The sequence below is a fragment of the Mus caroli genome, unplaced genomic scaffold, assembly GCF_978045245.1.
Source record: "Mus caroli unplaced genomic scaffold, Mus_caroli_1 scaffold_10, whole genome shotgun sequence".
Classification (NCBI taxonomy): domain Eukaryota; kingdom Metazoa; phylum Chordata; class Mammalia; order Rodentia; family Muridae; genus Mus; species Mus caroli.
Window position 1 is genome coordinate 43,065,510 of NW_028227265.1, and position 17,976 is coordinate 43,083,485.

The 17,976-nt window shown below is 47.6% G+C and overlaps 1 protein-coding gene across 4 annotated transcripts in view; it reads left to right on the forward strand.

Moving 5' to 3' along the window:
• The window catches only part of Abcc12 (ATP binding cassette subfamily C member 12), a 73,933-nt gene that overhangs the window by 45,162 nt on the left and 10,795 nt on the right, over positions 1 to 17,976 (forward strand). For all 4 annotated transcript variants that reach the window (XR_002378562.2, XM_021170537.2, XM_085843732.1 and 1 more), the window contains 9 exons: positions 298 to 432; positions 543 to 618; positions 715 to 783; positions 3,692 to 3,781; positions 4,735 to 4,838; positions 7,018 to 7,215; positions 7,982 to 8,208; positions 10,619 to 10,756; positions 16,250 to 16,436. Coding sequence is in view for 3 of the 4 variants with exons in the window: in XM_021170537.2 (XP_021026196.1) it covers positions 298 to 432; positions 543 to 618; positions 715 to 783; positions 3,692 to 3,781; positions 4,735 to 4,838; positions 7,018 to 7,215; positions 7,982 to 8,208; positions 10,619 to 10,756; positions 16,250 to 16,436 (1,224 nt within the window). In the remaining variant the exon portion in view is untranslated. The remainder of the gene's footprint in view (positions 1 to 297; positions 433 to 542; positions 619 to 714; positions 784 to 3,691; positions 3,782 to 4,734; positions 4,839 to 7,017; positions 7,216 to 7,981; positions 8,209 to 10,618; positions 10,757 to 16,249; positions 16,437 to 17,976) is intronic.

A 17,976-nucleotide genomic window follows, 5' to 3' on the forward strand; every position in this document is an offset into this window, starting at 1 on the left:
CCCCCCAACCCCGGGGGCATTTGGCAATGCTTGCAGACAATTTTGCTCATCACAACTAGGGAAGACATCCTACTGGTAGGTAGAGATCAGAGAGGCTGTGAAATAGTCTACAATGCACAGGGCAGGCCCCGAAGACAAGGGATTATTTGTCCCCTAATGCTAATAGTGCCAGGATTGAAAACCCCAGTAATTCAGTGCACCTGGGAAAGCAGGCTGGGAGTTTGGCAAATGGAAGTTGGGTGTGAGATCTTTCCTACCGAGGCAGTGCTGTTGTGGATGGATGCACTGTCTCTGCAGTTCCTGGAGTCTTGTGATGAGGTCATTCTGTTAGAAGATGGAGAGATCTGTGAAAAGGGCACCCACAAGGAGTTGATGGAAGAGAGAGGGCACTATGCAAAGCTTATCCACAACCTCCGGGGACTGCAATTCAAGGTAAACTGCACACCTGCCTGGTGCGTGGGATTAAGAGTCCCGCCTCATGGCCTTCTGCCTGGGAGAGGTCTGTTGGCTCACTTTCAGAAGTCATTTCATTTTATCTCCAGGATCCAGAGCACATTTACAATGTAGCCATGGTGGAGACCCTGAAGGAGAGCCCAGCTCAGAGGGATGAAGACGCTGGTACAGTCAGATGACAGTCCCCTCTCTCTCATTGCCCCTGGATCCTGAGTGGACACAGACCTTTCCATTTATTTATTATACAATTTCTCATCCTAGTCTTGGCTTCAGGAGATGAGAAGGACGAAGGAAAAGAACCTGAAACGGAAGAATTTGTGGACACAAACGGTATTTACCATCTTTTCCCTTGGCTGTGTAGCTGGAAGTACGTGCCTAGGCATCCCCCATCTGCATAGAGGAGGAGTGGGAAAACAGTGGTTATCGCTTTGGGAAGCGAGGACGGTGGTGTGTTGTAGAGTGTGCTCACACAGGGTAATGCCAACTGTCAACTTGACCAGGTTGTGAAGATCCTTGAAGATCTAAACCCTCTACTGGGTTCTTTCTGAGCACATTCCCAGATACAGTTGCCAACAAGGAAAACCCACCCTAAATGAGGGCAGCATCCTCTCCTAAGTTGGGACCCAGATGAAATAAAAGGGGGAAGAGAACATACCCTTTAGTGCATTCATCCTTTCTTTTTGTTTTGGGGTCACCATGAGCAAGAGATTGTCCCCTCTTTTGATTAATTAATATTATCATACAATCACAGCATTTCCAAATTCTGTTTTCTTCCTCTAAAAACTCCTGTGCACCCCACACTTGTTCTCTTTCATGACCTCTTTTGCTTTACTTGTTGTTGTTATACATATTCTGTGTATGTATTGTTAAATATAAAAATGCAATCTGTTCGATCCATACAGTGTTACTTGAATGCATGTTTTCAGGCTGACCATTTGGTTTTGAATAGCTCATCGGTGTGTTCTTCCCTGGGGAAGATGATTTCTGCTGCTCTCAGCAGTCCTTAGTTGCCTGTGGCTCTTTGTGTAAGGTTGAGGCCTCATGATCTTTCCCTTTCCACAACAGCAGGTCCGTTGGTGTCATCAATGTTCAGGCCATAAAACTGGACACTCTTAACCTCAGTTTCTTAATCTACAAAGGAGGGAAATGATAGAATTAACTTCAGAGAGAGCCCTGCGGAGGTTAAGTGAGAAACTGTCCGTGAGGTTGCCAGCAGAACGCCTGAAAGATAGTGACTTTTGGAAGTCAGGTCTAGATCATTTCCTCGTGCCACTCTGCTCTCCTCCTTCTCAAGAGGTCAAAGCAGCACATGGAAGTGATGCAGAGGCAAGAGAAAGCCCGAGAACCCCTACTCTTCACAGGGAGCATTGAGAAAAGATAAAGCTGCAGAGGGACCGAGGCTGGATCAGGTTATACATCCATTCGACAAATAAGTTGTAGACATTGCATTGAGTGCCATGTCCTGAAACAGGCTGGGAGGGAAGAGATGCTCTGTTCCCAGGTTTTAATGTATAGGCTGGCAGAGGTCACTGACAAATGAGTAGCGGTGGCAAACTGGGATAAAGGTACGGGGCGTTGACGTAGGAGTAACAGATAGGCTGTGGGAGGCTCCACAGAAGGGGCAATCTTTGCACTGCTCATTCAGGGATGCGTAGGTGTTTCCTAGAGATAACGTGATGAGAAGATGTGAGAGAGTGGAGGGCTTAAAGGTGAGGTTATGAGAACATTTTGGGGGCAAGGAGGGAGAAATGAGAGTGAGATTGACCAGGGCTAGCTGCTGAGGCTACCCTTTTATCCTTAGACGGTTGTTATTCTTCTCTTGTCCTTAGGGCACAAACTCTGGGCCTCAGCCTGTTTAGGGACAGGGATCACAACAGGGTGGCTTCCTGCAAGAGGTCTGACCCTCACTAATATATAGCAAGAAACACACACACACACACACACACACACACACACACACACACACACACACACACTCTTTTGGCTGGGTGTGGTGGCACAGACCTGAAATCCCAGAACAAGGGAGGCAGAGGCAAGAAGATCATGTTTGAGGTTTGCCTGAATGACCACAGCATATACTGTTTCTGAATCAAGGCAAGAAAATTAATAATCAAAGCGAAGTGTACACAGCTGCACACTGAAGTCAATACTCATCTTTAAAGCTCTCTTCATTTTATATATCAAGTGGAAGGCACATCTGGATCTCAGAATATTAAAATATGAAGAAGAAAGTCTTGAGTCACTGGACTCTTATCTGTCACTGCTAATGCTGCTTGTGAGATATGCACATTTGGAAAGACAACCTATTTTTATGGCCTGTAAGTCTCCCTGGGCCAAAGGGGATCACTGAGATACCTCTTGCAGCCTTTGTTGGGGAGAACTCTAGACTGCTCAGCATCTGACATCTTGGCAGAGGCTGGAGGGGGGGTGGGATGGGGAAGGAGACTGCTGTTCCTCATGTTGTTCACCACCCACCCTTCTCTGGACAAGGAAGTAGACTGTGAAACATCACTGGAGACAGCCCCTGTCTCCCAAGGTTGGTCGCTGGACTGAGAAGTGCCTGGCATGGTGCTGAAGGGACAAGGCACATACTGAAGGCTGGGCAGCCCTCCTCAGCACCCTCTGCTGAAGTATTTTCTCAGGCTCAGGAAAAGCCCAAAGGCTTCTAGTCACTGCCCTGGATTGGCTGAAAGGACTGTTACCATTTGTGTCCTGGGTTGCTCACATATACGGCCTTACCTCATTTTGCAGCCTGAGGAGAGAGTGGAACATCCCAAAGACATTTGCAGGCTCCCAGGCACAGCACGATGGGGCTTTGTCCGTCAGGTATCTGTGAGGTAGAAAAGAGACCACGGACAAAGTCCCCCCCCCCCCCCCGCATCCACCTGTCCTGTCACAGCAGCGCACACAGCCCAACTTGAACTCAGGAGCTCTCAAGAGATATAGACACACTGTATTCTCATCTGTGTCTTCTGCTTCACATTCAGTTCTGGGAGCCAGCACAGCCCTGGACTCCCAGGGCTAAGCATTTAGGCTTCAAGTCATACGCCCCTCAGGGCAGTAAGGAGGATCAAATAATATAAAATGAGCAAGGTATATTAGACCATTGAAAGTGTGTGGAAAATAGGCCAAGGACCTTAGCAGTGGAGGCGGGGCGTGTGAAGGGGACATGCTGGCCTCGCTGTGTGTCCCCAGCTGGCCTCGAGGCTCATGGCCTTCCCTCTGTTTGTCTCTGCAGCTCCCGTTCACCAGCTCATCCAGACTGAATCCCCCCAAGAAGGGATCGTGACCTGGAAAACATATCACACGTATATTAAGGCTTCTGGAGGTTTAGTATAAAACATCAGGCTTCTTGATTTAATTTGCATTTTAAAAATCTGTTTTTAAACTGTTGGGTTCGTGTTTTTATGATTCCGTCACCCAATTATTCTTTTTATGCGTATGCTAGGGCTGCTTATCAGTGCTTTCATTTCCCCCTAAAACCTAAAGTCTGATAATACAGCCCTTTAAATGGAGTCATTTTTTATCTCCATTAAAGCTGCCACGTTCTGTTTTATTGGAGCTGAGTGGGCAGTAGTCAGAAGCTATTGGTGGTTTTCACACACACACACACACGCACACACACACACACACACACACTCACATACACTCACATGCATGCACACTCACTTACATGAATGCACATACACACATACACACAAATGCATGCACTCACACACATGCATACACTCACACACATGCACACACACTTACACACATGCATGCACACATATACACACATAAAAATGTGCACACACTCCCATGCAGGCACACATTCACACACACACTTACATGCATGCACACACACACACACACACACACACACACACACACTCACACACAAATGCACATGGTCTGATTGCTGAGCATAGCAGCAGTCAGCTCATTACACAAGAGACTATCTGCATGTACAAGTCTCTTCCACCAAGACTAAGGATTTGGTATTTATTTAGAGATGGAATCAAATGTGTAGCCCAGGCTGGCCTCAAACTTGTGATCTACCTAACCAACATTCCCAGATGTGGAACAACAGACTTGTCCCACCACACTGGACTCTTGACTTGCTTTTAGCAAATACCGAATTGCTTTTGACGGGCATGGTAACACATACCTGTGTCCTTACTAGCACGTGAACATGACCTTTTCTCTGCAGCCTTTGACTATCCTGGATCCCAAGGATGGGGCTCAGGGTAGGAGAATCAGCCACTGGCTCTCACATCTGCAACCCCGTTTCTCCGGCAGGGTACCTGGTCTCCTTCCTGGTTTTGTGTCTCTTCTTCCTGATGATGGGCAGCTCTGCTTTCAGCACCTGGTGGCTGGGGATCTGGTTAGACAGGGGCTCCCAGGTGAGTTTCCCTTGACAGCACTGAGTCTATGTCTTGGAACAAAACTCAACAGAGGTTTTGAAATAGAGAGTGACACCCAGTGTCACCTTTGTCCCCTTGACCTCTTTGGAGACACTGAGGCTAGTTTCTGGGTCATATAATTCAAATTCTTGAGATCCTTTCTTGTGAGTGTGGGTTTTTTGTTGTTGTTTTAAATAAGCAAGGCACCTGAAAGTTTACACATACATCTTCAGATTAAAAAGGGGGTTCTGAAAAATGATGGTTCCAATGTGTGTGTGTGTGTTCACACGAATCCCTGGTAGGGTAGTATCAGTTTGAATTTTCCTCTGAGGAAGGACAGGGCCACTCTCCCAACTTGCCTTAGTGAGGAGACCTGAAATAGATGCAGCCTTTGGAAGTGTTTCTATGCTGGCAGGGGGTCTACCATTTCTCCCAGGGTTTTAGTCTTGGCCAGGACCCTTCTGGGCAGGACCACTCACTCCTCTCCCTCCAGCTTGCTGGGATCTTCCCCAGTAGTTGGCCATTGGTTTCAAAGCTTGTCCTGGAGCTCCAGGGAATGCTGAGTGTGGGGGTTGGGGTGCTTGCTCATCATCCAAGATTACACTGTGATACCACCTTGTTGCTATGACATCAAAGTAAGGATGCATGGGTGTGGGGGAGGGGAGAGGTTGTTGGTTACAGCTTCTGGAAGCTGTTCCCACATCATAGACCAGTGAGATGCCTGCTCTGTGTAAACAAACCAAGATCTGTTTTTCAAATATGTGTATTCTTCCAAGTCTCCGCTTATGGAGATTTTGTCCATTCCTCAGAGGACCTCAGATGTAGGGTCAAGTGGAGCCATCCCTTGGTCTCTGAGCTTCCTCAACAGGCCACTGAACATGCAGTGACAGTGCGGTGCCCCTGTGATTATTCCTGACCCAGGGATGCTGTGGGTACCACCACCAGCACTGCAAAGCCTGCTCTGCAAGCTGAGCCTTTCATCAGCTAAGCTCCCCTAGGGATGCTGTTGCCTCTGCAGGCGCTCATCCATCAGCAACCTCTGGTTTACATTTCCCCCATTACTGTAATCAGCAGAATGGCATTTAGAAGAAACATGTTTGTTTGCTCCCCAAAGGCATCCTTGACTTTTTAGCACACAGCCCAGAGAAAAAATGAAACTGTCAATTTCTCGACAACAGGGGGAAGATGGCCTCTCTCTAGAAATGCTGGTGATGTTGTGTCCCTTCACAGGGAGGGATGAAGCCATATCATCGTTTGTCGAATCCTCTGAGAGCCCCTTGGGTTTGCTAGTCTCCCTCTTTCTTGCCAGAGACTCCAGAACAGGGCAGCAACATCCCCACGGTTGGCCTTTGGAGACAGGCTGGGGGAGAGGATTGAGGAACTGGACCACCCTACATAGAGACCCCTGAATCCCACTAGATAGGGGCTGCTGCTGGGTAGCTTCGCAGGTGGGAGGATGGTCCTTGATTCTCTGCCTTGTCTGGGTTTGCCTAAGGAGGAGCCAGGCCAGCTTCTTAGAGTCCAGAGGTCCCATTTGCTTCGGGGTCTTCTTGGCCTAACAGCACTGGGTCTCCTAAGGCACAGGTAGCTTCTGGGGTAGCTGCCCCACCCCTGCATTTTCTTCACCATCTGGTGCTCCTTTGTGGAAGAGGCACTCAAAGCTCAGGCAGCCTGTTCCAATATATGTGAGGGACCTGATTTGATTTTACCTACATGACTCATTGTTGATGTGAATTTAAATTTTATTCTTTTAAAATATGTTTGTTTCTATGCATGTATGTAGGCACTTGTTCATGTGTGAGTGTGTGAAGGACGAAGGTTGACTTTGAGTATCTTCCCTTACTCCTCTCTACCTTAATTTTTGAGGTAGGGTTTCTAGAGCTCATTGTTTTGTCGAGGGTGGCTAGCTACCCATCTTCTCCCAAGTCTTCATACTGGGGTTACAGGCCTGTGCCACCATGCCTTGCTTTTAGATGCCAGTTAGGGATCTGAACTCAGGTCCTCATGCACGTGTGACAAATACTTAACCCACTGCATCATCTTTCCAGTCCTACCTGACTCATTTTTAGCAGCCATGTGCCCTTTTTAATGTCTTCTCTTCAGAAAGATGATCTGAAATAGCCCCCACTTCTCCCAATAGCATTCTGTTCTTGATACTTCTTTTGTTGTTGTGTTGCAGGTCATCTGTGCACCCCAGAACAATAAGACAGCCTGCAATGTCGACCAGACCCTGCAAGACACCAAATACCACATGTACCAGTTGGTTTACATAGCAAGCATGGTGTCTGTGTTGATGTTTGGCATCATCAAAGGCTTTACCTTCACCAACACTACACTGATGGCATCTTCCTCTCTCCACAACAGAGTATTTAACAAGGTAGAAGCACAGAGGGCTGCAGGCCCCCTCCCCCCCCCCAGGACTGCTCAGTGCACAGGGCTAAGCAGGCCCTTATACTGTGTCAAACATTGTGTTGGACTCTGGGGATGGGACAGCTCTCCTGGAGTCTGCCATCTAGTTTTCAAGTCTGCCACTTGTTTGAGTATTATACAGGAAGGCCAACTTCAGAAAGCAATAGGGAGGATACATGGTGGACTCTTAGGCCAGAAGGATGGTAGAGAAGATGTACATCTTGCTTCTAAGAGCCCCAACTAGTGACAGCCTGGAAATGGGCTGTTGCTTTCTGTTGCTGCGGCAGGCAGCAGCAGTTGGTTGCCAGGGCTCTTATCAGAGTACACAAGTATGCTCCAGGCTTTGTGGAGTAGACAGACGTGTAGACTTGGCATTTTGTTTGCCTGAGGCTCAAAAATCCCTCCCTCTTCTGAGATTTTGTTTGCCTGGGGCTCAAAATCCCTCCCTCTTCTGAGATTTTGTTTGCCTGGGGCTCAAAATCCTTCCCTCCTCTCAGAGTACCAGGCTCCCCTATCCCAGAAGGCACCTGAGATTTGGAGAGGAAGCCCTATACATAGGAAGGGCATCTCTGGAATTCACTCGTGGTGTCACCGAGCTCATTTTCCAAAGATCACCCGATCTCCTGGCCTTGTGCTTTGGAGAAATAGATCTGGCCCTACCTCCTCTCACCTCCTGCCCTGCCAGAAGTTCTCGGAACCCTCACTGACTCGGTTCACTCTGCTTCCACCCTCAGATCGTCAGGAGCCCAATGAGCTTCTTCGACACAACTCCCACAGGCCGGCTAATGAACCGCTTCTCTAAAGACATGGACGAGCTGGACGTGAGGCTGCCGTTTCACGCTGAGAACTTTCTGCAGCAGTTTTTTATGGTTGTGTTTATTCTGGTGATTATGGCTGCCGTGTTTCCCGTTGTCCTTGTGGTGCTGGCTGGCCTGGCTGTAATCTTCCTCATTCTTTTACGGTAGGACTATAGACAACTTGAAAATGGGAAATAGCCAACCACCAACACCCCCCCCCCCCACAACACACACACATCCCATAACATAAACACACTAAGTTGGGGTAGGGAGAGAATATGAATGAATGTATGCATCATTTGGGCGGCAGGTGATGGTGAATGCCTGCCTTCTTCCCTGATGGGAGAATCCCAGATTCTTGGCGCTTGTTACACACCAGGTGCTATGGCAAGTACCTGGCATCCGTCGGCTTTTGGCCCCAGGGCAATGCTGGGAGGTGGGTAAGTTATTAGGAGGTTCAGGAAACTAGTAAGCAGGCTAACCATCTGTCTGTTGATTCAACCTAACCACTGGGCTCCCAGGATGCCCATCTCCAGCCACTTTGAATTTCGAAAAACAGCTCTCGCTGCAGCTAAAGGCCATGGTGAGAAGAGGAAAGGGTGTACATGTACAGAGATGTGTGGAAGGGAATGGGGACAGTTCCTGAATGTGTACACGCTCATCAGGAGGGACACTGGAAGTGCAAGTGGGGGTGAGGGGCAGCGGGATTTCTCATCAGGCATTATGGGGAGTACCAAAGGGAACAAAGGGCTGTAAGTCTGAAAGGTTTGTGCCAGAATTCCAGCTTTGCCAGGAAGCCAGGTGGAGAACCCTGATATGCTGCAAATCTGTACCTTCTCCCCCAAAGTTCTTAGTCATTAAAAATGTGTGCCTTGCCTATGTCGGAGGAGCAGGTGAGAGGAGGGATTTGGTCCTCCCCAGTTAAAGATGCAGTGGAATGATAAGCAAACTGTAGAGATGTGCAGTTTGGGAAAGGGCTGATGAGGGACAGGAATGAGTGGCCATGGTGAGGACAGGAAAGGAGGTTTGGGGGGCATTTACAATGCAGTGTCATCAGGGTTTCACAAAGGGGGGGCTTTTGGGTGTCAGGGAGATTGGTACAACCAAGGGCAATCCAAGATGGCAGACCATTGTGCTGAGGATGGTGGTCTAAGAGGAGAAGCTGTGGAGTAGTCACAGCTCAGACTCATGCACCAAGTCTGAGGCAGTGATAATGACAAATATGTGAGGGGTGGGTGTCCTGTGGCTGGAGACTGACACGGGCACCCGACAGGAGCAGGTGTGATCAGGGGAACTAAGATGAGTGTCCTGGGATTCAGCAGAGTCGGCTCTCACTGCAGTACCCTTGGTATCGCCAAGGAAAGCACACATTTCCAAACTCAAGGGTTTATTGCAATAGCCAGTCAAAACTGTTTTCTGAGAGTCTATCACAAACAGAAAGCACGCCATGAGTGTCAGAGCTGCTAGTGAATCCCTCGTGCCTCTAGCCATTTGACCACTTTGGTTGCTGCCTCCTCCATTGGTACTGACTGACTTAGTATAGGCTTAATCCTTTGCTATAAAAACAGGAGAGACCAAAAAAGAAGGGACCCTAGCCTAATTATCCATGTTTACAATGAATTCTCTGAGCTCTGAGCTACTGAGCTTTCCCCATTCTGTGGGTTAATTTTAGTTGGGAATCTGAAAGCTATCTGGAGGATAGCCAGCAAATGTGCGTGTTTGAGGGCATAGGTCTCCTATCATCAGGGCTCTCGGGGCTTCCATGTAAGTCGCAAGACAGCAAGGTGCAAGAGAGTTCAGTTTTGAACACAGTTCCTGAGGTTATCATGATGTTTGTACAAAATTACCTTTGGAGTGCTGCGAACTAGCAGCTGGGTCAGATTTCTCTTTCTCTTTCTCTCATTGGTTACTGTCTTAGTTAGGGTTTTACTGCTGTGAATGAACACCATGACCAAGGCGACTCTGATAAGGACAACTTTTAACTGGGGTTGGCTTACAGGTTCAGTCCATTATTATAAAGACGGGAGCATGGCAACATCCAGGCAGTCATGGTATAGGGGGAGCTGAGAGGTCTATATATTGTTCCAAAGTTAAACAGAAGACTGACTTCCAGGCAGCTAGGACGAGGGTATTAAAACCCACACCCACAGTGACACACCTACTCCAACAAGGCTATACTTCCTAACAGAGCCACTCCCTGGGCCAAGCATATACAAACCATCACAGTTACCAAAAACTGGTTGACTTGTGTTCAGGGGCTCCACTGTGCAAAATGTTTGGGTCTTTAAAAGTCTAGAACCGTCTAGTGTGATGCATGTCATTCTTGCTATGGGAAGCACTCAGGTCAGAAGCCAAATGAAGTAATGATGTGCTCAAACCTCTCAGCTACCCCACCCCTCGAACACCATACAGGACATCCTGGAGAGGAATGCCGGGTCCTCCCTTCCAGTTATCACACTAACTTTGACGTAACTGCCACGTGGAAGGTGTGGCTGGCCTGCCTGTGCTGAGGGAGAGCTCTCTGAGCCTTTACTTGATGACTCTCTCGGATCCTCTCATCCCCCTCCCCCACAGCATCTTTCATCGAGGAGTCCAGGAGCTCAAGCAGGTGGAGAACATCAGCCGGTCACCTTGGTTCTCTCACATCACCTCCTCCATACAGGGTCTGGGCGTCATCCACGCCTATGATAAAAAGGACGACTGCATCAGCAAGTGAGTGGATGGATCTCTGCTACCCGGTCACGGCCCAGCCCTGACGGGAGGTCCCGGGCCACTTTGGAATTGAGACGGGGTGGGGGTGATGGTAAAGGGCTGGCAGGATCAGGGTTTTTATTTCTAGTATTTGGGGCCCCGACAGATATATTAGTGTGTGTGTGTGTGAGAGAGAGAGAGAGAGAGACAGAGAGAGAGAGACAGAGAGAGAGAGAGAGACAGAGAGAGAGAGAGAGAGACAGAGAGAGAGAGAGAGAGAGAGAGAGAGAGAGAGAGAGAGAGAGAAGGAGGGAGGGAGGGAGGGAGGGACAGGGAACAGAGAGGGAGAGGGGAGGAGAGGAGAGGGAAGACACACATTCATCATACTGGGGATGAGCCCAGGGCCTTGTGCAAGATAAGCACATCACCACTGTGCGACCCCTCCAGCTCTGTATGGCTTTATTTCTTGCTAAATGGGTTCAATTTAGGAAAAATATAAAAAACCAGAACATATACAAAAGTCACTTGGAGGCCTCAAATCCCAATCTTGCTCATACTTTCATGTACACTCTATATGCCTAATCATAAGTTGAAAAATCTCAAATCTGAAAAGTTCCCAAATCCCAAATCTTTCAATACTGGTTGCCCTACTGCAAAGGGAAAAAAATCTCACACTTGATCTCATGTGCCAAATCTTACTTGACCTCATGTGACAGATCGTAGCCAAGACACAGGTACAGTAAAAATATGCATGAAAATGATCTGCAGACGCCTGTGCATGGGTGGCACGAGCCTATGGCCCCAGCTGCTAAGGAGGCTGAGGCAGGAGGGTGTAACCTTGGCTACAGAGTGAGCTCAAAGCCAGTCTCTACATCATGGTGAGACCTCAGTGAGACTTAGAGTCTCAGAGAGTTAAGAAAAAGAAAAAGATCTAGGGGCGCAGCTCATCATTTGAGTATTGCTTAGCCTGTGCAAGGCCCTGGTTTGTATCCCCAGCACTGCGAGGTCTAACAAAGCACGTGACTAACCTCAAGGCTTCCCCGTGAGAGGCACAGAAGAGGCAGGATCCAGTTCTGGGCACAGAGCTGTTCTTCATTTCCAAGCTATCTCATTCTCCATACACAAACATTCCAGATTTAAAAAGAATCCAATGAGGGCTAGAGTGATGGCTTAGGAACCGTGGCTGCTCTGGTTTTGATTCGGGTTCCAGCACATGGTAACTCAAGACCATCTGCAGTTCCAGAGAAGCTGATGCCCTCCCCTGGCCTCCACAGACCCTATGCACGCATGTGTCGGCAGGCTTAAAATCGGGCAAAACATCCACATATATAAAAGAACTAAGTTAATTAGTTAATTAAATTTAAAGACTCCCTAGTTAGAAACACGTCTGGCCCTAAGCACTTCAGACAGGATACTTACATTCCTTCCCATTCTTTTATTTTTCAACCCACAAGGTTTTCTTTTCAAAGGTTATTTTGAATATGACTTTCATAGCACTGAATAGTCTTTTACAATAAACACATTTTAAAATCTTTTATTAATTCTTCGAATCCCATACAATATATTTTTATTCAATCCCCATCCCCCACTCCTCCCAAAGCCCTCCCACATATGAAGCTTTGAGTTTTCTCCCCCCCATTCCCCCTTAAAATCCCATCAGGTTCAGCTCATATTGTTCAACAAGTCTTGGGAGTAGAGCCTGGCTCTGACTGTCGTTGCTCCACCAGAGGTCACCTCACTTGTTAAAACCCTTTCTCTCCCAGTAGCCACCAAATGCTAATGTCTTCTCAGCTAGCAGTGGGGTTTTGTCCCACCTTCCCTCTTCTCCATGCTAGGATTCTGTCTGGCTTGGGCTTAGGCAGGTCCTGTGCACGCAGCCACAATCGCCATGAGTTCATATGTGCAACTGCCCTGTTGTGTCCGGAAAACACTTTCTTTGATGCTATCCACCATTTCTGGCCTTAAAAATCTTTCTACACTCTCTTCCATGAAGATCCTCAAGTTCTGTGTGGAAGGCTGTAATAAGTATGTCCCACGTGGGGCTGAGCACCCCACAGGCCGTCATTTGCCGTACATTGGCCAGCTGAGGGTCTCTGTGTTAATTGCCATCTATGGCAACGAGAAGCTTCCCTAATGAGAGTTGAGAGGCTCACGGATCTATGGGTACAGGAAATTATTCCTCTACATATATCTGACTGTTGAGATAGAGTCTTGTTTTGCAAGCCTTGGCCCGCACGTGATTTGCAGGCACACATACCCACCTCCCCAAGCACATAAAAACTAACTTTTGAAGCCTACATTTATGTATTGATTTTTACGTGTGGGTAGGCCAGCTTCAGAAGACTAGGTTTGTGAAGACTGGAATAGTGGAGTCATGTAGCTTCAGACTTCTAACATACCATAGAAATCGTGTAAGTTGCAACTTCCGAGCGAGGTAGTGGACTGGAAGCTGCCGCTGCTGAGCGACCCCGTGGAAAAGAAGGGTCAGAACAAGAACAAGTGTTCTCTATTACAGCAGGAAACGGAGAGAGGAACGCCAGACACCCACGATGTCGTGACAGGATCTCTGGAAAGTGCAAAGAGAAGGCTGGGGACCCATGAAATGCAAACTACTACCACACAGCTCTGGCCACAGGGCTTCCTAGTGGTGGCAGGGGAAAAGAAAATTGTCATTGGGTTGCAGCCCTCAATGGTGGGCAGCTGAATTAGGGGGATGGGCACAGGGGAGCCAATGAGGGAGGGAGATAAATGGTAAGGGCATGCATTGTCTTCACAGATGCCACGGTGAAATGTACTACATGTTTGCTAACCTAAAAAGAAATTAAAAAAAAAAAAGCTGTTCCATAAAAAGGTGCACAGATACAATCAGAAGAGATCTGCAAACCAACAGGTGTGCAGATGTCACCACAGACACAAAGAGATAAGATGATAATGCCTGACACTGTGTCACCACAGGTCGGAATTCTTCCACTGGCGACTCTGGAGATAGGAAAACAGGTAAAAGGTCAGTGGGGAAACTTTCAAAAGTTTCCTAGTAAAAATAATGAACTTTCCGATGGAGGACACAAATAAGCTGATGAAGTCAAGCTGGGAAAAAGAGAGAAAGAGAAATTGCCTGAGAAAATCAGCAGAATGGGTGAAAAGGTTACTAATAAGGAAGAGAAATTCATCAAGAAAACAAAATTAGAAACCAAAGATGGGGAGATTCTGTACTTAAGATCAACAAGAAAAGAAATAGCGACTGAGCATGACCAGAACAACCAAGAACTCTGGGATCCTATCAAAAGATCAAACTAAAAGACCTCCTGATATAGAAAGAAAAAAAAAACATCTGGATAGTCAAACCCCAAAATGATATAATCACAGAAGGATTTCAGTGTGACTCAAGATAGAGTCAAATCCCCAAATAATATAACCACAGAAAGACTTCAGTGTGACATTGTAGGTCATCAACGTACAAAGCAAAGGGATAGCAGCACTACAACTCATGAGAGGACAATGCCAGCTCACTGACAAAGGCCTAAACTTCAGAAAAACACGAGATTTCTTGTCAGCAGCCCATGCTGGGAAAACATGGGATGATGAATTTCCAGCCTCCACAGCAAACGACCTCCGAAACAACACTGCTATGTCCGGGAAAGCTATCTTTTAAAATTGATCTGTCGGGACAAGCAGAAACCAAGGTATGTCGTGACAGAAGCCAACACTACAGAAGATGCTTAAGAGAACGGTATGCGCAAAGGCAGAGGAAAGCCAGTCTTAGACACAAGAAAAGTAATCAGCTGGGCATTTGTGGCTCAGACCTTAAAGAGGCAGAGGCAGATCTCTGAGCCTGAGGCCAGCCTGGTCTACAGAGTGAGTTAGGGCTACACAAAGAAACCCCACTCACCTTCCCTGCCCCTGCCCCAAAAGGATCCTGAAAACATAGACGAACAAATCCCAGTGCTAGTTAGTAGAGGAGAGGAAATATAACAATCAAAAGTCACAGCAACTGGTAACACCTCCTAATAATATAATCTTCAATGTAAATGGATTCAACTCATCTATTAAAATAGACTGATTAACTGAATTTTAAAATATTAGGATCAAATGGGCGCAGAGGTACATGTGCTATCCTAGTATTTCCTTCCTTCCTTCCTTCCTTCCTTCCTTCCTTCCTTCCTTCCTTCCTTCCTTCCTTCCTTCCTTCCTTCCTTTTTTAAAAAAATAGACACAGGGTTTCTGTGTGTCCTGGAGCTCACTCTTGAAGACCAAACTGGCCTTAAACTCAGAGATCTGTCTGCCACTGCCTCCTGAGTGCTGGGATTAAAGATATCTCTCATAGATCTCCTAAAACTTCAGTCTCTGATATTTTCTGCCTGGAGGCTCAGCATGGCAAGCAGGCTGTGCTGTGTGTGTGTGTGTGTGTGTGTGTGTGTGTGTGTGTGTGTGTGTGTGTGAGCGCATGTGTAACTAGTGAGTGCTGGGAGTAAACTTGTCTGTAGTTGGGAGGCACCTATCACACCCCAGCCATTCTCCCCTTCCTGCTGCTCTTCCCTGCTGACCCATCTCCCTACACAGATGCAGCGTGTCACTCAGGGTGAAGGCCTGCCCCAGCACAGCCCAGTCCCAGCTCTGCCTGGCACTGCTGTTCCGCAGTGGATTTTCTGAACTTCCTGGAGCACTCTGCCGGGCAGCACCCCACTGCATTCCACAGCTGTGGCAGCCTCTTTGCGCCCTGTCACAGAGGCAGCTTGAATGCCACGTTCACTCTGAATGTTCAGTTAAATGGAAGGGACTCTCAGCATGCACCCTGCTTATGTCTGGGGAGTGAGTGGGAATGGCGTCTGCCTCCCGGTTGGGTATATTGTCTTGGATCCACTGGCTATGCCATTTTTCTGTCATTCTGCCCCATGCAAAGCCCTGGGATCCAGTGAAAAAGTAACAAGGACACATGATTCAGTTTTCTGTCTTTGAAAAGATCCCTCCCCCAGCCCCACAGCTTTCTAAGCAGTGACTGGTTGGTTGGTTTTGAAATGGGATTTTGCCATGCAGTTAGGCTAGCCTTGGGCTTCTGGTCCTTCTGCCTTTCTCTCCCAAGTGCTGGGATCACAGGTGCGTTCCCCTCTGCCAGGCTCAAATGATGATTTTGATCTTGGTGAGGAGAAATGGGGGGGGGGGCGGTGAAAGCCTTCCCTTGCTAATGTACCACCATCACCTATCTCTTTACGATCAGAGGAGCCATTTATATGTTACCCCAAGGCCTGTGAAGCTATAACGTGAGGTTTTCTGCACTTTTGTTCTTAGCTGTGGGCTCTGGGAGAGATAGAAGGCCCACTTAGCACCCTTGTCAACTGACACATGAGATTTCTCTGAATGTGTGAAAATCAAAGACGCCTGTGGCAGCAGCGGGAGCATGGGCATACATGCTCATTTTTGTAGCAATTGCCTTGTGGGAAGGTGCTCTGTTAGGAGCTCGAATCTCCCGTCAACGGTCCCAGGAAGCTCTTGTTTCCTCTGATTTTTTGACTTTAGGTTTAAGACACTCAACGACGAAAACTCCAGCCACCTCCTGTACTTCAACTGCGCGCTCAGGTGGTTTGCCCTCCGAATGGACATTCTCATGAACATTGTCACCTTTGTTGTGGCCTTGCTGGTGACCCTGAGTTTTTCTTCAATCAGCGCCTCATCCAAAGGCTTGTCATTGTCTTACATCATCCAGGTAAATGGCTGGTGCATGGCTGAGCTTGGCCTATGCCGTGTTAGAAGGGATATAACAGGAAACTCACAAAGGGGTTAATCAAGACAGAACTTTGACCATACACATCGTTGACATTTGGGGCAGCTGGGTGGCCCCCAGAATCCTGGCTCTTGGTTTTGCCTCCTTCTGGGATGCCTTCTGCATCATTGTGCAGTGGGTGCCAAACAGTCTCTGAGATCCATAGGGAGAGGAAAGAAGTGATGGGTTACGTTTCTTCCTTTCACTGCCCAAGAGAAGCTCATTCTTACTGGATTGACTTGGGCATCCAAGAACCAGTTACTGGTTTGGTGGGAGTAGAATGATTGATCTGGGCCAAGGTGTGGAGCCCCAGTCCACCTCACCCTCAAATCACACAGCTGGTTCACAGAGGGACCACGAGAGGCAAGTACAGCTCTAACCAGCTCTTGGCTGCTTGGGTTTTAGCAACAATGTGAGAGGGGAGGACACAGCATTCCCCTGTCCTTCAGGCACAATAAATGACTCCCTTCTCTGCGCTCAACGACACCGTGATGTTTCTGCAAGTCTCACTTTGCAGATGAGAAAAACGAGAGCCTTGATTTAGGCTAAGGTTGGTTCCTGAATCTTGTCTCTGGGAATGTGGTGCTTCCCAGCGTCCCGACCGGGAACTTTCTCCGTTGAGCCCCTTCTCTCTGTGATCTGGAATTTCAGGATACTGTTTTTTTTGAATGTGGGTCTTTTTTTTTTTTTTTTTTTGGTATTTCGAGACAGGGTTTCTCTGTATAGCCCCGCTGTCCTGGAACTCACTTTGTAGACCAGGCTGGCCTCGAACTCAGAAATCCGCCTGCCTCTGCCTCCCGAGTGCTGGGATTAAAGGCGTGCGCCACCACGCCCGGCTGAATGTGGGTCTTTTAAAACATACTCTACTTAATATCGTAGAGTATATAAGTAGCATATAAATAAACAATTTATTTATATATTTATATTTTTAAAAAGATTTATTTATTATGTATACAATGTTCTGCCTGCATTCATGCCCGCACACGAGAGGCGGGCACCATATCTCATTATAGACGATTATGAGTCACCATGTGGTTGCTGGGAACTGAACTCAGGCCCTCTGGAAGAGTAGCCAGTGCTCTTAACCTCTGAGCCATCTCTCCAACTCAGGTTTATTTATTTGTTTACTTTATTTTTGAGGCAAGGTCTTGATATTCAGTTGCTTGAGTGCTTCCTGCCTCAGTTTCCATGCTGGGATCACAGGCATGCTCCACTGTGCTCCTCCATGTCAAATCTTTTCTCAATTCAGGAAATGCTCCCCCTCTTTATTTGTGTTTATGTCACATGTTTGCTTGCATGTATGTTTGTGGACCTCATGAAGTGCAGTACCTGAAAAGGCCAGAAGAGGGCATTGGAGCTCCAGAATTAGAGTTAACAGGTGGTTGTGAGCCAAAGTGGGTGCTGGGAACCAAACCCAGGTCCTCTGCAAAAGCAGCCAGAGCTATAAAGTGCTGAGCCATCTCCTGGGCCCCATCTCCTCCTT